A 21,562-nucleotide genomic window follows, 5' to 3' on the forward strand; every position below is an offset into this window, starting at 1 on the left:
ATGTTTGGGCCTGAAATCCTCCATTCAGATATTTAGAAGCAGTGTCCACGTGGTTTAGAAGATCACTGTTGGAAATGACGGACACAAGCAAGAGAAGAGTCCTGGCTTTCTCTTGGCAAAGAAGACTGTTGTTGGTTTGTAACAAGCTCCAGGTACAGTTTTGGTGAGTTCTGGTGCTCAGTCAGCTGGACGGCCCCGTGCGCTGGGTATTGTCATGGCAATAGGGGAACAAACTTTTCCACATTAGCTGTGTCTGCACTGCAAAGTAAGCACGTGAGGCAGAAATGTCCTCTAACTCCAGCTGGGATTAGTGTTGCTCCTTTTGTGCAGTGCTAGACGGCTGGCTCGTTAGCAGTGTTGCTTAGCAGTGCTAATTGACTCATTCACAGCGCTGACTGGATGCTGCTGCCCTCCTTTCAGTTCAGGAGCAGGCTGCATGGAGCAGTGTGGCATGTTTGACGGTGCTGCTTCCTGGTATGGCAAGTTTTCAGTGTAGACATGATCCATTCACCTCAACTCTGACTTTAAAGGTTTATTTCCAGGAAAGAGGATAAGACCTCTCAAGCCTCTGCTGTGATTTTTCAGTAGGATCCTTCTTCACCTGGGCTGTGGACACTTGTCCTCTGCAAATCGGACTCCCAGCAAACAAATTACCTGGACTAGAGGGCCTAAACGTTGTCTCACAGGAGCAGCGTCTGGATGCTGCCAACCCGACAGGGCTTGAATTGGACGTAACTTCTCAATTATTTGGGCAAAAAGACTTCGTGCTTTATTGGTGGGGCAGCAAGGATTTAAGCAGGTGACTGGGTTTGCTTGTTGTCTTTTGGATTGGATGTTTGTGAGAGCACAACTAACCCACAGAACGCATTCAGATTACAAGACATACAGATCAAAACCCTGTTTCATAAAGACTGAGGCAGTGGTGACAGAAAGGGTGGGTTTTGGCAATTAAAGCAGCAAGATTTCATGATGAGAGGAGAGGACAGATAGTTATGCCAAGAGGAGGCTGTAACTGAGGCTTCCCACATCTTAAAGCACACAGGATCTTGAAAATTTTAGGGTCAGACCCAGGAAACTTCCTGCAAGACAAACGTTTCCAGCTGTTCCACCGAGAAATCTCTGAGCAAGGTTCCTCTTCGTGGCATTTGGAATGAGAAAGCAATGGCTTTATTTTCTTAAATCTTTGTATTTCGAGCTTTCAGCCTCCACCTTTCTAAGAGCTCTAGCCACAAGTGCAACATCGTGTATGATAATCATTCAGGAGTCGTTCTTTAAGGCAATTTTCAATTTAGCATTATTCAGTTCCAGGCTTGGTTTTGCCTGTACGCCAGGGTTTGCTTAACCTTAAGCTTGTGAACAGGTTTATTGAATTTGGCCAAAACTTGACTAATCTGTAATGAGCTCCAGTTTGCATGAAACTTGGCAGGCTGGATATCCTTTATGCAGTTGCATAATGGGCTGACCCCACATAACCACAGTTTTTTGCTGGCAGTGTTTTCAGATCATAGTTATTTTCCAAGTTCTTGAAGTACTAGGTGGAAATCTTAGGCGTTGCATGGGCAGCCCACTAAGGTGTGTCCTGTGTTTTCAAGCCCCATGTCTCTGAGCTGACTTGTGCATTTTCATCATCTTCAAGCTGGAGGGGAAGGGGGAAATCCAAACTTTTGAATCAGCCAAGGGTGAGGAGAATCAAAGCTGCCGACATCAGCAATCAGATCTTAAACAGGAAGCTTGTCCTCCCATTCAGAGAGTGAAGTGTTGAGGGTTGGGGATGCTTTGTTCCTTCTGTAATATGCCACGCAATTGGGTGTGGGACGCGGTGTAAATCCTGTTGTTTTCTGGGATCCAACTGACTCCTACTGGGCGTCTCTCTTAGCAACTTAGTTCACTGAGGGCCTTGAATGAATTTGCAAATGAATTAGCTCTCAGCCTTTCTTAGGCTGGTGCCAGCCTTGGCTTAGACTACCAGCATGGTACAGAAGCTGTAGAGCTATGTCTGTATAGGCAGGCACCTTTGCATGGTCACTTAACAGTGGGGACGTCTACACGTTCATTAATGTACAAAAGGAAGTACTAAATAAATGGGCAGTAGGCTGCTCTGCTGCACATTAGTGTGACCGCATGCTTTTTTCTTGCTGGTTAATGTGCAGTAGACTAATACTATGCATATTAGACTAATAGCACGGTTTTTGCTGTGACTCTGTAAGTGTAGTCTCTCAGTCTACTGCGCATTAAGCATCTCATGTAGCCACACCCAGTGCTAATTGACTGGTACAGGGACAGCTACCTATTTTTATTTCAAAAAATGGCTATCCCAGGGCGGTTTTTATAGCAGCATAGTACAAATCCAAAGGTTTCTCTGAAAGTTATATAGATGATCTTTTGCTGTGGTCTTGTCAGTTTACTGTCCAGGCAGAAGTAGTAGAAAGATTGGCTCATCAGTTAGGTCAGGAATGAGCAATTATTTTGGGCGGGGGAGTTTTGCCAAGACATGGAGGCCTGCATGACAGGCAGCCAGAGGCAGATAAATATTAATTTTCTAAATTTTTGGGGGGCCCCGTGAGCCGGATAGAGTGGCCTGGCGGGCTGTATTTTGCCCACCCCTGAGTTAGGTCGTTCCTCTTGTGACAGTTTGCAGTAAAGTTGGTGCCAAATCAGAGTCCTTCCTTACTATTAATTTGCAGGTGTCCCTGAGATTACTGTCTATTATTGGTGTTGCCTGTTTTAATCTTTCCTGGCAGTCTTTTGTACCTTATTTAAAATGTCTCAGTTTCTGCAGTTTTTAATGAGTTCAGTTGTAACCATTTGAGGTGAGGCTCTCGTCTAAGAAATTGGTGTGTTAAAAGTGGTACCTGACCAAGTCCTCAGCAGATCTGCTCTTCAGGCATGCTCAAAGATGATTGGAGAGAAATTCTTTCAACAGCAGTGAATATGCTAAAAGATGTATTTGGGGGGAGGTGGTTGCAAATTTAAGCCCAGTCAATAGTTTCAGCTGGAAAAGGACAGAGAAACCAACTTCAGAAATGTTGAAACATTTTGTTTTGGAAACACCAAAGCGTTCCATGTTTCCACTCTTCTCTGAAATACGGATCATCGCAACCAGAAGGAAAGATCGTCCTGTATAACTTTCAGAGAAACCTTTGGATTCTACATCCTGCTTACCACCAGACAACCCTGAGCTAAACAGACTTTTCCAGCTTTTCTCTGAGCCTAGTCTGCACAAAATGAACTGCTCCAAACAGGAGACTTTGCCACACCTGGAAGTCTCCTGTGAAATATAGATTTTTGTTTCTACATAGGAGAACTTTTACAGTCTTTGCAATCTCCTGTGCCTGATGAAGGGCGCCTGTGCCCGAAAGCTTGCAAATAAAGCCATTTTTTTGCAAATAACTAGTTGGTCTAATAAAAGATTTCACCTCTGGCATGAGTTTTGATTCCTTTTGCCTCTAGATCAATACAGCTACAACCTGGATAGCTTTTCTTTTGAAAAGCACTTCAATGAAACTGGACCAAATCTAAAGGGAAAAAAGTTGCATAAAAGAATAAAGCAGCCTGAAATTGAAACTCTGTGGTGCCAGAGGACTGGAAGAGGGCCAATGTGGTTCCCATCTTCAAAAAGGGTAAGAAGGAGGACCCAGGAAACTGTAGGCCTGTTAATCTTACCTTGATCCTAGGCAAGCTGTTTGAGAAAATTATTCTGGCACATGTACACGAGGGGCCAGCAGGGGATTTCATGCTTAGGGGCAACCAACACGGGTTCATTAGAGGCAGGTCCTGTTAGACCAACCTGGTGCCTTCTATGATCAGATCACCAAATCCTTAGATGCAGGGGTACCAGTGGACATAGTCTTCCTGGACTTTCGGAAGGCCTTCGACACCATCTCTCACCCTGTTCTCATTAAGAAACTGGGGGACTGTGGTCCACACAGTCAGATGGGTCGCCAACTGGCTGGAGGGCCGCACCCAGAGAGTGGTGGTGGATGGGTCATTTTTGACGTGGAGGGATGTGGGCAGGGGGGTCTCCCAGGACTCGGTCCTCGGGCCCACACTGTTCAACACCTTCATCAGTGACTTGGATGAGGGGGTAAATAGCACTCTGTTCAAATTTGCTGATGACACCAAGATGTGGGGGCATGTGGGCACGCTAGAAGGGAGGAATAGGCTACAATCAGACCTAGACCGGTTACAGAGGTGGGCGGATGAGGACAGGATGAGATTCAACACCGACAAGTGCAAAGTGATGCATCTGGGGAGGAACAACCGGCACCATACCTACAGGCTGGGGAACTCCCTTCTCGTCAGTACAGAGGTGGAAAAGGATCTTGGAGTCATCATTGACTCCAAGATGAACATGGGCCGGCAGTGTGGGGAGGCAGTCAGGAAGGCCAACCGCACTTTGTCATGCATCCACAGATGAATCTTGAGCAGGGCCAAGGAGGTGATCCTCCCCCTCCATGCGGCACTGATCAGGCCGCAGCTGGAGGACTGCGTCCAGTTCTGGGTGCCGCACTTCAAGAGGGATGTGAACAACATGGAGAGGGTCCAGAGGAGGCCACTTGCATGATCAGGGGCAGCAGGGGCTGCCTATGACGAGAGGCTAAGGGACCTGAACCCATTCAGCCTCCACAAGAGAAGGCTGAGGGGGGATCTAGTGGCCTGTTATAAACTAGTCAGGGGGGATCAGCAGGCATTGGGGGAGTCCCTGTTCCCCCGAGCACTGCCAGGAGTGACCAGGAATAACGGTCACAAGCTGGCGGAGGGTAGGTTTAGGTTAGATATCAGGAGGTGCGACTTCACGGTCAGGGCGGCTAGGGTCTGGAACCAACTTCCAAGAGAAGTGGTGCTGGCTCCTACCCTGGGGGTCTTTAAGGGGAGGCTGGATGAACACCTTGCTGGGGTCGTTTGACCCCAGTACTCTTTCCTGCCATGGCAGGGGGTCGGACTTGATCTACTCAGGTCCCTTCCAACCCCAGAAACTATGAAGCGATGAAAATATTTCATTTCGAAGTATTACAGGTTGACCCAAAATGAATATTTTCAATTTTTTCATTTTGTCAATGTGAAGATTTCTTGGCTTGACCCAAACCAAATTCTTTCCCCCCACTTTTCCACTATAGCCACCACCACCTCTAACCTTGAATATTAGTTAGTGACAAAATTAAACTTTATCACTCTTCTTTTTCTTGCCCTACAGGCCAGTCCAGCTAAAAGAGAGGGAATGGGATTTTATTCCTTCTGGTATCAAAAGGATTTTTTCAGAAAATTTCAGCTACAGATCTCTGTGCTAATCCCGGAAGACAACAGAGTGGCACTAGTATCAGTGGGAGCAAGATCTAATGATCTGGGGTTGTACAAGTTTAGCTGAAGGAAAAATAAAATTGAGTATATTTGTTTTCCGCTGGCAATGCACAAAAAGGAAAAGAGTCTGGCGGGGCTCTCAAATCCCCAGCTGGGAGCTAGAAGAAAACATTTTATTTTACTTGAAAATTTGGCATTTTTCAGTTGGAAATTAGCAAGATGAGTGTGGAACCCCCTGTTGATGTGCTGCTTTTTAAAAAATGTGTCCATTTGGAGTTTCAGTGCATTCAGTTGGGATGCAGATAATTGGAAGAGCTGCTTTTATAGGATTTAAAGTCTTTCTATTAAAGTGAATGTGTGTTTTGTTGCTTCGGCGTCTTGGTCGCACTTCCTCAAGGCATTTTTGTTTGGATGATTTTCAGTCCAAATACCCTGTCGATTACAATCCGAGGTGCTAATATAATGGTTTAAGGTCACAAAATGCTCTTAGCTTTTCCTCCCTTTCTGTCCCACACAATGGCAACCAGGAAATGTTCATAAGAGTGGTGTTTTCAATACTCAGGTTTAATATTCCCGTAGTTTGTTTAAACTGATGGTAATTACAAATCATTGCAAAAAATTGATCAAAAGGGACATGACATGCGTTTGGCTCAGAGTACAATTTGCTGCAAGATGAGATTGGGATGGTGATAAGTAACATTTGGATTAACTTTGTTAAATGAAACAAGGCTGCTTATTCTGTACAAAGTGAGATTCTACCTATGAATCCTAATTACTTGGCTTTCTTAGCGAGCCAGAGCTGGGAAGAAGGGAAAACAGAGGTCTCATAATGGCATATTTTTTGTGAAACTAGTTTATTTTATAACAGTCATGCCAAGAGGCACCAGGTGCATTGTTTCAGACATGGCCATTGCACAGCCTGCTCCAGTCAGTGCTGCTTCTAGTGGTCACAACCACTCGGATATTTTGACACTTGCATTGCCTCCCTCTTTGTTCTGGATGCTTTAAATACTGCAGTCTAATCCTTTGAGAGACTGAAGCCTAAGGCCTAAGAATGGATAGTGAACATATTGGGCCTAATCTTAGCTTATGCTAGAGCTGTTTGGAAAATGTCTGCCCCCCCACGGAAACATTTCAGCTTGGAAATGCTGCAGCAATATCTAATGGGAGTTGCTATTTAGGTGCTTCAAGTTCCTTTTGTGTTGTGAAGGACAAGCCTCCTGGTCAGTCATCACTTGGAGGCATGTTGGTCTCTCTGCTCCTGGAGAAGGAAGGATTTCATAGTTTTCATAGACATTAGGGCTGGAAGGAACCTCAGAAGATCGAGTCCAGCCCCCTGTCCCAGGGGCAGGAAGTCAGCTGGGGTCATAGGATCCCAGCAAGATAAGCATCCAAATTTCTTTTGAAGGCGTTCAAAGTAAGTGCTTGAACCACCTCTGATGGCAGGCTGTTCCAGACCTTGAGGGCTCAGACAGTAAAGAAATCCTTCCTTATGCCCAGCCTGAAATGGTCTTGCAGGAGTTATAACCATTTGACTTTGTCATCCCTTGGGGCGCTCTGGTGAACAATCATCCCCACAGATCCTGGTGAACGCTCCTGATAAACTTATAGGTGGCCACCAAATCACCCCTGAGCCTACGCTTTTCCAGGCTGAAGAGTCCCATGGGTCTCAGCCTCTCATCATAAGGTCTGTTTTCCTGACCTCTGATCATGCGCATGGCTCTTCTCTGGACTCCCACAACCTTCTCCACATGCCTTTTGAATTGTGGGGCCCAAAACTGGACGCAGTACTCCAGCTGCGGCCTCACCAAGGCCGAGTACAAGGGGAGAATGATGTCCTGGGGTTTGCTTGAGAAGCATCTATGGATGCAAGCCAGTGTTTTGGTTGCTTTACTAGCCACAGCATCACATTGAAGATTCATGTTCATCTTGTGGTCAGTCATGATGTTTCCTGGGTGCAACTGTGGGACCTGGCCTATTTAGGAGCATGGGATAGGAGGCAGCCAAGCTACCTGAGCCCTAAAGCACCTTATCCAATGCAAAATATTCTGCTTGCTGAAACAGATTTTCCATAGAAAGCAAACACTGGCTTTGAAAACACTATTTTTTATTAAGCCGCAGATATAATTAAACCTTTTCTATCAGCCCTACTTCCACTCTGTCTAGGGCAAAGCCTCTACCTAAGCCTGTGGAAGCTTTGCCTGAAATCAGTGCAGGAGTAATCTCACTGCAACGTATACCTCTGGGGTTTACGCAGCCCGAAGGGGCTACTGGCCAATTTTGCGCACAGATTCATGGGACACCATTTTCATGGACTCTTATCGTGGCAGGGCACCCCTACGCTTCTGATGGGGCGAGGGACCCTGGTGGCCCCTTACCCACTGGAGATGGCTGTCTGCCATATGGCTTCGCCCCTTACCACTGATTGACTGAGGGCTGTCCATCATGCAGCCTTGCCTCTCACCATTGATTGGTGGAGAGGAGCAGGGTGGCATGGCAGGCAGTACTCTCAGCCAATCGGAGGCAACAGGTGGGGTAACAGCCATCTCACCTTCCTATTGGCAGCTCCCTTCATAAGTTTTTTTGGGCGGGGTTCCCGTGGATTTTGTAGACGTCAGCCGATTTTACGATTTTCACAAAATCCGTGCAATTGCGATTTTTTTTTTTTTTTTTTAATTATCCATAGGTACTTCCTGTAATAGTTGCCAAGTCCTATGGTGAAATGTGCATCTGTGACATAAAATTTAGGGATTTAATTTTGTGGTACAATAGGCAAGAGGCTCTTAGCATCCCTCTTGGAATAAAAACAGCTTTGCTTGTCTCTGTGCTCCTATCACTTTTCTCTTGGCTCCAACTCCTGGTCATCGTACTGAATACTCATTCCCCTGAAGTGGAATAGTAATGCAGCATAACGCTGTGCCTTCCAGCAGATTCTTAGTAAGTGAGAAAACCAAAAATTTGTAATCAAGCAAAAGTTATGACTGATGGAATGAAAGACCAGGACAGTTCAGAAAAGTCCCTTATAATCCTAAAATGCGATAGGAAAAAATTGGTTTATTCTAGTAAAATGGAGATGGTGTGGTCACTTGTCTGCCTGTATCATTTACTTTTTGAGCTGTTTAATCCTTGACCATCCCATGACCTTTTCTGTTAAATACTTTAATGGCACCATAGCAATTAATCTCAAACACGTCTGACAAATTCAGATGGTTTTACTTATGGAAGGAGCCAGGAGTGTATGTGTGTGTGTACACACATGCACATGCATTTGATCGGGGAGGGATAGATCTTAGATATGCTAAGATTTTTTTGTTGACATGGTGCTGATCTATTCCAAGTTGCTTGCTTTCCGTTCTTCATGAAGTTTTTCCTTTCAAAATCGATGCATGTGCGAACTGGAAAAACTTAGCAGAAAGTGGGTGTGGGAAGTGAGAGGTCTCCAGCATAGTAGAAGGTATACAACCCTCGGTATTTGTTTCTTGTCCTGATATGTGTTTACAGCAAATGTCTGCGCTGGTGTGAGGATCTGGGAGTGAGGTTTTGCTGGTCCTGATGTACAGCCATGTGTTTAGCTGTGTTTTTGAAACAATAGCACAGCGACACAATAACCATGTAATGGTGGAAAGAAAAAATCAACTTGGCATCAGAAGCATTGTGCAATAGAAAACTGCCTTATTTTTTTTCAGTCCTGTGTCTGATCTAAACTGTAGGGAGAATCAACCTTGTAAAAGGTCGGGTTCATCTTAGATGTGAACTTTATTAGTAGCGAGTGTTTTAAAGTCGTACTGTCTGTATGGGAGGTGCTCAAGCTCCAGGTCACAGGCCAAATGTGGCTTGAAGAGCCATCCCATGTTCTTGGAAATTTTGCAGTGGGGAAGTGCTGGCAATGAATATGGCCCACCTTCCCCCACTGCCAAATTCCTAAACCCCAAACGCCCTGCAGCAGGTTGGAGCTGGGCCACAACCCCTCTCCCAGGTGGCTGGATCAGGGCCAGCCCACACCCGTTCCCCCTGCAGGGCTGGGCTGCCCCCCGCCTCACGCTGCAGTGCCCGATAGGGACTGCTGCACAGGATCCAGACCACCAGCTGAATCTGACCCACGAACAGACCAGGCACTGCCCATCTGGCCCCCCGGACAAAAACGTTGAGCACCACTAGGCTATACTCACGCAGTCAACTTTTGTGGTGCATGTTAGCTTTGTCTATGGGAGGACATTGACTGGCCAAACTATAAGAATAGCTATACGTTATGACTATATTGGTGTAATGCCCTTTGTACACATGCCTGTCTGCTCCAGTGCATGCTAATTAGAACGTGTGAGAGCAGACTTGATTAATCTAGACTAATTAGTATACTCCAGCAGCCTCAGCATCGCATGTATTTGGCATTCCTACACTTCAAAATGCTTTAACTGAAGCTCCTTTGACAAATTTTAGTTAAAGCACTACACTGCCACCTTGAACCATGGGATGCTGAATGCACGAGACACTGCAGCCACTTTAATTAGAGCAGCTTGTGAGTGCCATTGTAATTAAAGTGCCCCCACTGTAGTAAAAGTGCCCGCCCCCACGCTGGAGCACATGCAAAGACGCCCCAGGTTTTAGACAATTATTTTGTTCAGGTGTAATTTTGTTCAAGTATAATTTTCCTCTGCATGGAAGCGGACCTTTATGTAGGTACAGCTGTAATGCAGTGTTGCTTAGTGCGGCCTGGCTCTGGGGCTACATACCACTCCAAGGGAATAGTGGCAAACATAAATCAGTTCAAAAGGAAAAAAAAAACTATAGCGCAACATAGCACAATTAATGGACATAGGGAGGGCATGTGTTTGTATTTGATTGCAGCAAAGACCTACCTAACACATACAATAAAAACATACATGCCAACTCGCACCTTTTCTGCAAGTGGCCGCAGGTAAAGTTGAAAAGCCACTTGTAGTGCAGAAGTCACAGTCAGAGTATTGTCATTGTAGCGGTATAATCATCTAGCTGGAGCTCATTTCCCCATGTAGGCAGAAATTGTGGGTCTTAATATCAGATGGCATATGTCCACAGAGGTCCCTAGACTCCAGTGATCTTATGCAGATACATATGAAATGAGACCCTTTTAGTTGTTGTTAGCCAGAGTTTCTCCATAAATGTTAAAATTGGGCAATTTCAGATGTTTTCAACTTTTTTTTTTCTTTTTCTGAACTCATACTAGTTATTCCAAACCCAGCGCTGAAAGCCAGCTGGCGTTGTATGTGTTTTGGAAAACAGACTTTCTCTGAGGATAGAAGGCAGGAGCGCATGCGAAAGAACCACTGCAAATAGGGCACTTATTTTATTGTCTTCCAAATCTATTTTCTCATGTGTTCCTTCCCGTCTTCTTGTGTTCACAGAGCATGGCTTTGTGGGATACTCCAAAGAACTAATGTTTAACAACACGCTGCCAGAATACAGCCCAGGGGAGTCCTTCTTCACTGTTTTTGGAGTGTTTTTCCCAGCTGCTACAGGTACGTTTTATTATCTGATGCTTGCCACATAGGCTGCCTTGGAGAGAGGAGGACGCAGGTGAATTTCTCTTGGCACCCTGGCAGGGCAACCTAACCAGACATCCTGGTACTCAAAGTTGGCATGCCAGCCTGAAGCTCTGAGTTCAGAGGGCATTAGCAAGCCTGAGATGTCTCGTCTCATCTCCTACACAGTTTTATTCCACTCTAAATTTAATCTTCTTTTGCTGTGTGGTCAGAAATTCCATTTGTGGGTTAATCTGGTGCTGAGCTGTAATTGGCTTTACCTCCTAATTCTCATGGCTCTTTTTTTCATCCTTTCCTAATGGATGCTGCTGCTTTTCTCTTAACTCCTTGATATACGGAGCCTGGATTTCTTTGTAGGTGTCCTATTGGTTACCTATGAAAATCATCCTTAGTGCCAAAGCTCAGTATTAGGCATTGGTATAGGTCATTGTTGTTAGGTTCTACTCTTAAACCTACCTTTTCAGGTGGTGATCCAGTTTTATTCCTTAAATTTGAGTAGCAACTCCTAAACACTTATCCTAAACTAGGAAAGCCTTCTAATTTCACTTTGCAAGTGAAGACAGTGAAAGCACAGTTTTGTTTTGCCTACAGCGATACAGCAAAGCAATGGTAGAGTTGAGAGCAGATTCTACATGTGCTGTTTTCCAGCCACATACTTGCTCTTCTTGCCTACAGCTATCTGCACACCTTGTTCCTACCTCCCTAATTATAGGTATTTCTTCACACTAGCCTCTTAGCCATTGCCTAGCTACTGGGAGACTCTTCCTAATGATTGCATGTACCTTCACATCAGCACAGCCATATGCTGACAGCTCCTGGCATGGTATGTCATAATGTCGCTTATCATTTCAGCTGACACACGTGTTAAATTCAGTTCTATGCTGGGTTTTATTTAATTTCCCTAAATTAACAAAAGAACCAGAAGCCCTGAACCTGGCAGTGCCTAGTAGGAATGAAATAACCATCCATTCGAGTTAAGAGTACCTCTGGTTGATGCTGTTTCTAAACTATAAAAGGTACTGATTATAAGCAGTTTCCATAGTGATGAATCCTTGGATTATAGAATGAATTTGTAGAGGATTAGCTCTAAGCAACTAACTGAAAGTCGTTAGCAGAGCTGCCTCAGTACAGAGAGGCATGTTATATGGTTTCATAAAACAGATGAAACCAGTGAGTGTTCCAGTCGTATACAAAACTCATTTTGTTAGAAATCTACCTAGCATCAATTCAGTGGGTTTGGAACAAGAAGCGTTCCCATTATTCCAAGATGTTCTTTCAGCCAGCTGGATCTCCAGGGCTACACGAACTTCCTGCAAACACCGACCAAAGAATGTTTCTTTCAGTGGCTCGTGTGGCCCTCTTCTAGAAGGGAATTGCTACCTGTTTCCTTAACACTCCTGAAAGCTGCCGTGGGTCTGATAGTGCTGCTGATAAAGAAAGTGGTCGTCTCGGGAAAGAATAGGCAGTGGTCTGTTATCGCTGCAGTGGTGTTAGGGTGCTTGCAGCTTCTAGCTTTCTCCTGTCTCCAGGTATTTAGAAGCCACCAGGATATATCTGCCCTTTTGTTTGCTCTCTATGCAAGGACTGAAGCCCTTTTGAATCCCCATCCAGTGAGCCTTACAGGCTTGACCATTCAATGTTCAGAGATCCCTGGCCCCCCTTTCTCTTCCAGGGTTCCTGATGGGGTTCAGCCCCTTGGTGCAGCCCGTGCCACCAATCTAAGTGCTGGACTTCTTGCTTATAGGCGTCTCATTGACCCTCCTTTGTGCCAAGCCCAGCTTGGCTTGTCGCTCGGCAAACAGCTCCTTCCATGCGCCCAGTGAAAGTGTGTTTTACTTGAACACATTTCTTACTGGCTAGTGTTACTTTCTGCTCCATTGTGGGAGACTTGCTGGTGTGAGAGTCTTAGTGGTAAAATCCCAGGAAAGTTTGTATTTGTTTTTTCCCCATTTCTTCATAGGTCTAGTGATTTCTGGCTACAGCAACCCTCCAGTGTCAGCCCCGCTGTCAGTGCTGGAGTGGGGCTGCCCCTAACACAGAGAACACGGAAAGAAAAATGCTCATGACAGAGCTGCAGAGAAAATGACCCTTAGTGTTATTAAATGATTCTTCATCACTGCTAATGGTTGGCAACTGGGAAAGGAGCCAAAGCTAATAGCTATAACTTATTTAATGGCCTGGTAGCGGATTACTTAATTAGTCAGCAGTAGTCGGAACAGCAGTGATGTTAAATAGTCTCTTAAAGAAACAGTTGTGTGTGATATGTGGTATAATTAATTTAGTAGCCATGTGCTGCTTTCCTTTTCTTCTTTTTTTATTGTTTCACTTATTCACCAGATTGTAATGATTCTCTGGTGGTAGCAGCATGTCCAGCGCGCTCATGTGAGCTTACTGCAGCTTCTGTATTATGTAGGGACTGCCCCTGTATCGGCCTCCCAGTGTACAAAGTGCTGTTCAGATGCATGGACAGAGACAGTCTTTATCCTCAAGAACCTCCAATCCATTTTGAAGAGACAAGGGATTTAGGAGTAAGGAAGTATGATCTCCAGCTTACCGATGAGGAGCTCAGGCCCAAATAGTCTAAGCTGATTTGCCTGGTATCACATGGAAGAGCAGGGGATGGAGCCAATGTAGCAGCAGCGTAAGGGCCCTGGACGTCAGAAAAACAGACTAGACCTTGCTCATGGGCAGGGTCCCCTGGAATGCCAGGCTGAGGGGGAGAGGGGTCCAGGAGAGCTGGCTGGACCTTAAAGAAGAACCCTTACTGGGAGGACAGGAACAAACCATCCCGTTGCACAGGAAGACTGGCAAGTATGGCAGAAGACCAGCTTGGCTTAGCAGGGAACTCTTCAGAAACTAAATCACAAAAAAGAAGCTTATAAGAAGTGGAAACTTGGACAAATAACTAGGGAACAATAAAAGAGCATTGCTCGGGCATGCAAGGATGAAGTCAGGAAGGTCAAAGCACAGTTGGAGTTACAGCTAGCAAGGGACGTGAAGGGTAACAAGAAGAGTTTCACAAGTATGTCAGTAGCAAGAGGAGGATCAGGGAAAGTGCGAGTCCCTTACTGAATGGGAAGGCACCCTTGTGACAGAGGATGCAGAAAAGGCTGAAGTGCTCAATGCCTTTTTTTCCCTCAGTCTCCACAGGTGAGGGCAGCTCCCAGACCATTGCACCGTGCAGCACAGTTTGGGGAGCAGGTGAGCAGCCCTCAGTGGTGAAAGAACAGGTTAGGGGACTGCCTAGTAAGGGCGGATGTGTATAAGTCCATGGGACTGGATGGGATGCACTCGGGTGCTGAGGGAGTTGGCTGATGTGCTTGCAGAGCCATTGGCCATCTTCTTTGAAAACTCATGGCAATCAGGGGAGGCCCTGAGAAAGGGCAAACATAGTGTTCCTATTTAAGAAAGGGGAAAAAAAGAAGGATGCAGGGAACAACAGATCAGTCAGCCTCACTTCAGTCCCTGGAAAAAAATCATGGAGCAGATCCTCAAGGAATCCATTTGTAAGCATATGGAGGAGAAAAAGGTTATTAGGAAAAGTCAGCATGGATTCACCAAGGGCAAGCCATGCCTGATGAAGCTGATTGCCTTCTATGATGAGATGTCTGGCTCTGTAGGTGCAGGGAGATGGGTGGATGTGGTCTATCTTTGGTTTTAGCAAGGCCTTTGATGTGGTCTCCCGCAACATTCGCACAGGCAAGCTAAAGAAGTACAGGCCGGATGAATGGACTGTAAGGTGGATAGAAAACTGGCTGGAGCATCAGACTCAGAGAATAGTAATCGATAGCTCAGTGGCTAGTTGGCAGGTGGTATCAAGTGGAGTGCCCCAAGGTTCAGTCCTGGGGCCAGTTTTGTTCAATGTCTTCATCAGTGAGCTGGAAGATGGCATAGAGTGGACCCTCAGCAAGTTTGCAGATGGCACCAATGTGGGGGGAGTAGTAGATATGTTAGAGAGTAGGGCTAGGATTCAGAGGGACCTAGACAAATTGGAGGATTGGGCCAGAAGAAATCTCATGGGGTTCAGCAAAGACAAATGCAAAGTCCTGCACTTAGGACAGAACAATCCCATGCACCAGTACAGGCTGGGGATTGACTGGCAGGGCAACAGCTCTGCAAAAAAGGACCTGGGGGTTACAGTGGACAATAAGTTGCATACAAGCCACTACCTGAAGGGGGTTCAAAATAGGATGGAGCTGGACTGTTCTGAGTGGTGGCAGATGACAGAACAAGGAGCAATGGTCTCGAATTGCAGGAAAGGATGTTTAAGTTAGATGTTAGGGAGAATTTTCTCACTATGACGGTAATAAAACAGGTTACCCAGAAAAGTGGTGAAAGCTCCATCCTTGGAGGTTTTCAAAACCTGGCTAGAAAAAGCCTTGGCTGGGATGATCTAGTTGGGCTGGCCCTGCTTTGAGCAGGGGTTGGACTAGATGTGACCTCCTGAGGTCCCTTCAGTCCTCATTTTCTATGGTTCTGTGGATGTATCCAGAATCCCAGGCCCGTGCCAAGGTAAGCATTTATGCTGCAATGCACGTCTTAGCTCAAGGGCATGCAAGTATAGGTTAGCCAGCCCCATCTCCGAGCAGCCACACTGCAGGATAGGATGTGCTTCATGCTCCTTATCTCTTTGTCCACATTGCCACTGGGACTACATGGATTTGGTACTAGGATTGTGGGGAACGAATCCAGGGCTTCTCAATGTGGCACTGCATTCACTGGACTGAAACTGTTTTCTTTGCACTGTGGATGAGAGAACTTCTCTCTCCTTTCTGGACCCTGGCGTGGCTAGCCATCCCACTCAGCAGCAGTGCTCATTACCTCTGCCTGTCCCAACGTAGACAAGTCATGGATCCATTAGCTGAAGTGCTTCTACTTGTGGCTGAAGTACAGATGCAGTTTAGATTCTGCCTCCCAATGCCTTGGAAGTCTGGATGATATTTCAGCAGCAGAGGTTGAACTTTGGCAGGCAGCAGTACTCTGAGGTGGTCACAATCGTAGCAGGCTGGAAAGGATTACTGTGGGTTTCTCATGTGAAGACTGGTACATCTGGTGCAGGACACCATCTGCAGAGGGATGGGATCATATTAGTGTACAGGCTGGAGAGCAGCCTGTAGAAGGAGTAGGGCACATTGAGAACCGAGATCCACAGCCTGTGAAATGCCATCACATTTTATCATTACCTGTGGGAAAACTGTACCTGGCAGGAAAGGTTTTCTGAGTGAGTCAATACAAATATTGTTAAAGAGGATATGATGTGCAATGCAGTGTAGCTTCAGATGAAGGAAGAAGCTCTGTTTCCCAGATCTCCCTTTCTTCCCCACCACCTTCCAAGAGACTCCAGGATGTATTCCAGGAGGAAAGAAAAAATTTAATAGCGGTTCTTTTTTTAACTATCTTTGCAATTGTTTCTAATTTGCGCCTCCCCCAAAAACAAACAAACAAACAAAACAAAACAAAAAAACCCACAAAAAACCAAAACCAAAATGTAATAACTGTTACAGGCTTAGTAACCACAACTGCGTATCAGGTAGTAGGGTGCACCATTTAGTCCAGTTTCCTTTGGGAGGAAGTTCTCTAAAATCAATAAGTAAGACCGCCTTGCGACAAGGTTCACTGCAGAGGGAAATTAGATTAAATGGTGGGAGGACCAGAGTCCTTTTTCTTGCTTATGCATAGCTCTTTCCCAACAGATCTGTGACCTAATCAGTGTCTGGGTGAAGATTAGTAACTTACACTTTCTAGGGAAATTGTTGTTTTTTTTAAATGGCCAAGGGTCATTTGCTCTTCTCTGTTTTTCTGTATTTTCACTGATACAACTCCAGTTATAACTTCGTGAGTGGAGTTATTCCAGTTTTACAGCTGGGTAGCAGTGAGCACAATTGGAGCCTATTTCTTTCCATGTAATAGCCATTTTTAGCATTGCAGATGGAAATACAGTTCAGCTGGCTTTGTTCCCCCAGTTTTTGTAATGTAATAAAAAAGAGGAGGTCTGTGATCCAAAAAATATATATGCGGCTGGCTCTCACATAAGGTTATGGGAATGGAAGATGCAGATTTACTCGATTATGTCATAAAGGCTAATTTAATGGCTCTAGATGAGAAAAAAAAATGTGGGGAGCCCAAGCAGAAATAGGCAGCTTTTGAAAAGTACACGTGCAGATGCATTCTTGACTTTCATGCTTAGATGTGCAAATGATCAGCTAACTGAAAATTTGCATCTACAAGGGGTCAAGGTACTTGTATGTGTGTGCATGCACGTGTGCACACAAACACATACTGCGCATGCTGCTGTTTGCATCATGGCAACTACCAGCACATACTGTTGTTGGTACATTTCTGAATATGAGATCCTAAGCTGCTGTTGTGCGAAGAATTTATTACATTTCAACTGGGCCCTGAAGGTTTTCCTTTTAATAAAGATGCATCTTACAATGCACACTGCATTGTACTACCCATAAAAGCAAGATAGCATTTGAAGGGATTTTTAGTGGAAAATGCCTTTGCACTGAAAACATGTTTGAAGTGTATGCCATGCTTGGTGCTTTCAAAACGACAGAAAAGAGGTTTAAAGATCTTGAGATAAGCTATCTGGTGATGTAAGCTGGCCCAGCTCCATTGAAGTCTATGGAGAGGTGCCAGCAGATAGCAGCAGAGAATTTGGTCCCTTTTTTTAAATGAGCTACAGTTCTTAATCTGAGACTTTCCATTCCTCCTCTTCCAAGTGTGGCAAAAGGCCTTTGCTCATTATTCAGTAATGTAGCATATTAGTGATTGCAAAAATGTATTTCACATAATAAGGTCCACTGTCCAAGACCTCACATGGTGAAGTTTGAAACCTGCATCCATCTGTGGTTTATATTGTGTCTGATCTACCATGTAAGTGGTCCTCTCCTGCCAAAGTTGGAATGCATTTGTCCTCTGAATAGTTCCCAGGATAGGATTACAGTGGGAGGAGCTGTGATGTACAGGCTGTCTCCATGCTCCTTTGGTTTCCTGGCTGATTTGACCGCGGTTTTATCCTGCCTTGTCCAGCGGCTTTGTCATTATCTGCTGCCATGTGAGATAATAGCCAGCTTGGAAAATCCAGGCTGCTATCTCACTGAAACAGGGAGGTGGGTAATTCTCTCCCCTGAGCACTTTGCAGATAGGATTGTTCAAATTTGAAGGGGATCGGTTTCTTCCGTGGAGGTAGGTCTGTGTCTGCAGGAGAGAAAGGTCCCAACTTCTTTTAATTAGTAGAATTTTTTTGGCCACTTTTTCTTACTGAGGAGCTGGAGTTGCTGGAAGAGTTTCCCCCTGCTGCCTGAAAGTCAGACCCATCTTTACTTTGTATGAAGTAAGCTGTGGCTTACAAAAGCTTTCTGATTTAGTCTATAAGGTACAAATCAGCCCCACCTTCAGACTAACATAGCTAGCTACTTCTCTTAGGAGGAAGGTGACAGGTCTCATCAGCTGATTTTGTTAACATTATCTCCAAAAACACAGGTGGCTCCTTCATTATAAGATGAGTGATTGTATCTGCTCAAGATAGCCCTTCTTGACACTGATCTTTGCCAGTCATTACCCTATGACGCACCCTCTGGGATGATATGAGGGAGAATGAAACTGCAGAGCAATTTTGGCATTATCTGAATCACCTGGTTCCTCTTTTTAGTAAGATCTGAAGCCTATTTTTGGTACAGATGAGACTGCCTTGGTTTCTGGTCACCTGTGTTGATTCTCCCAGATCTTTCAGCAGCCTTTGACATTATTGACTGGGAGATTTTGTCCAGTTCACCAGCGAGATTGGCAAGAGACAGGATAGGATTCGCCCTTGAGAAGTTCTTTTCTGCCTCCCAGAGTGTTAGGTAATTTCTCTCTCATGAGTTTCAGCAGGGATTTGTCTGGCCTTTCCTTTTGTTTCATCTGAATGTGACCCAGTGCGAGGGGAGGCAAGGAGTTGGTGTTGGGCCATGTGCTATGGATGCACACGGCTTGCAGGTCTTTGTCTTTCTCATCAAATCCAGAAAACACCATTTTTGTTTATCCCTAGTGCCTTGCTGAGGTAAGAACTTGAATGACACAGGCATGACTCAGATTCAGCCTTGAGGATTTAGGGACAATGCCAGATGTTTAGAGAATTCGGCCAGAAAATACATTAGGTTGGTGTCTGCTCCATAATAGCAGTTTGCTCATCTTGTAGGAAGTCAGGGCGATAATAATCTTGGATTGCTTCTGGCCTGTCAAGTGGCATCAGTCACTTCGGGACCTTTTATATCATCATCTAGTTTGACATTTGTGATTTTCTGTGTGATTAGATTCTTTTGCTTCTGTTGTCCATGACTTGTGTCACTTCTAGAGTGCTTCCTGTCGTGCTGCCGACAGGGCACTATGTGTGAACAGCATTTGGAAGCTGCGCGTGGTACAGTACGCTCAGTATGATGGGTCTCAAGCACCATGTCGCACTGGTGCTCCAAAGGCTGTACTGCATTCCTCTCTGTTTCAGGAGCAACTCAGGTTATTGACTGGGATTGTTAAAACTTTTGAGTTTTCCAGGGTTTGAGATTCAAAGACAATTTGGATCCTGGCTACTTTACTTGGAAGTTAGCCCTTTGTTTCGAGAGTTTGGCTGTGGTGGGAATTGATCTGGGCCTGGCAGGGCTCATGTTACTGTTTAACAGATGAAGTGCAGCACCGAGAGGTGAAATTACTTGCCCAAGGCTGCGCAGAGGAAGTCTGTGATATAGCAGGGAATTGAACCTCTGTTTCAGAGTTCTGGGTTATCTTCCCAACCATGAGAATATTCTTCCTCCCTCCCTTTTGGTGCTTAGTCCATTGCCATTCAGAGCCTTTGGAGTCTATATTCTACTGAAATAGGAAGAAATACTACAGCAAATAGCACTCATTTATTGTGAGATTTATTTGCTGCTTCCTGGGCTCAGGAAGAAATCCACACGTGTGGCAACCATTTCATTGTAGAGCCTTAAAATGCCGTAAACACTTGCTGAATTGGTGCCTGTAGTCATTCATTTGCAATTCCAAAGTCTGACGTCATCATTCTTGTGCAGCATTAAAACAACGAACGCCCGGCTGGCTTTGCAGTTGAATGGCAGGACATTTTTTGGTAACTTACTTCCAGGCTGACAAACTATTAGTATTGTGGAGTCGGCACATTCATCTTCATTGTTATTCTGCAGTGATCTCAGCCTTGGTCCTCACCGTCTGGCCCATAGGCACTATTGACTGGCCTCATGATCATGAATACTTGTGTTTGAAGGAGTCAGTCTAACCCCTGAGGGAATGGGACTAATGCTCCTTTTCTTTATCCTTCTGTTGTCTTGTCTACTTAGGTTGTAAGTTTTTTGAGCAGAAACTACTGTCTTTTACCATGTGCTCATGCAGGTCCTGGCCCCTAGTAGCCTTTTAAACACTAGTGGCACCGCACAGTTGTAATCACAGACAGTCTGGTAGTTAGTTTGTTCCCCGTATTACTGTGATTTCTCTGTGACTTCAGGCATATTACTCACTCTCTCAGTATTTCTATTTCCCTATCTGGAAAGCAGAGATAAAACCCACTTCACAGGGGTGTTGTGAGCTTTAACTAATGCCTATAAAGCAGATCCTTAGATGGAAGATGCTTGTGTACATGCAAAGTATTATTATTCTTTGCCTGTTAAATGCATGTGCGATAGTTGTTAGACACTTGACAGTACAAGTCATTTTATAATAAAGATTGTCTCTCATGAATGTAAGGTCCTGTAATATATTTGAGTCTAACTACATGTGTCAGAGTTGGGCAATGTGGCCTGTTGAATGGACTGCTGGGTTGAATGGCAGCACTTTTCTATTGACAATTGACCAACACTGTTTTCTGTGATGTTTGTATTAAGATAAGACGTTTTTGTTTAAATCCATGCTTTTTTCTTGTGTCATTGTCCAGTCTGAACAAAGTACTCTTTGTGGGCTTGTTATTGGTAGCTTGTTGCTATTAGATACATGAATTGTTCCTTACCAAGCTATATGGATATGGGGCTGATCTTAGTGCTTGCAAGAGTGAAGTGGAACGATATAGCTACAGCTCTGCAGCAAACAGTAAAGGGTTTAACTCTAGATTGTGTTTATTTTTGTCTACCAAATACAGGCGTCATGGCTGGATTCAATATGAGCGGAGATCTCCAGAAGCCTGCTACCAACATCCCATTAGGGTCTTTGGCTGCTATAGGCACCTCGTAAGTCTCTAGAACAGGAAGAATTTACTTTCTGTTTATTGCATGCCTTGGATGTGACCAATCCTCTTCATATTCCAATCAACCTTTTATTACTCAGCCATCTGGAAAATTAAAGTCTGGCTCTTGTTCAAATTATCATCCATTACCACCTCCTACTCTGGATGGCTTAGTGAAGAAATTCATTAAAGCAGATAAAATCAATTCTTCCTTTCCCCTCAACATCTCTCCATAATACGGAGCGTATTAACTCCGGTATTGTTAGACTGCTGAAATCAGGCTGCAGCAGGATAGAATTCAGAATTATTGGTTGCTTTCTAAAAAAAAAAAAAATTACAAGTCTTATAAAGGAACAAATTGAGTCTTTTACTGTATTACCTGATGTAGTTCATTTTTTCGGGTATGCTTTTAGGAGGCATGACTAAGATGCAAAAAACCCATTTGATAGCAAATGAAAGTCATTTTGGCTCTGTATATGAGGTTTTGAAACTTGATCAGCACGTATTAGTATTTGTGTGGTAGTGCAAGAGAGTTTTT

The 21,562-nt window shown here is 44.7% G+C and overlaps 1 protein-coding gene across 3 annotated transcripts in view; it reads left to right on the forward strand.

Annotated features, from left to right (window-relative positions):
- Positions 1–21,562, forward strand: part of SLC12A8 (solute carrier family 12 member 8) — a 91,736-nt gene that overhangs the window by 44,628 nt on the left and 25,546 nt on the right. For all 3 annotated transcript variants that reach the window (XM_090045969.1, XM_090045972.1, XM_090045971.1), the window contains exons 6-7: positions 10,680–10,793; positions 20,941–21,028. In XM_090045969.1, coding sequence (XP_089902095.1) covers positions 10,680–10,793; positions 20,941–21,028 — 202 coding nt within the window. The remainder of the gene's footprint in view (positions 1–10,679; positions 10,794–20,940; positions 21,029–21,562) is intronic.

Source organism: Crocodylus siamensis, chromosome 4 (assembly GCF_052110815.1).
Source record: "Crocodylus siamensis isolate JL-2025a chromosome 4, ASM5211081v1, whole genome shotgun sequence".
Lineage (NCBI taxonomy): Eukaryota > Metazoa > Chordata > Crocodylia > Crocodylidae > Crocodylus > Crocodylus siamensis.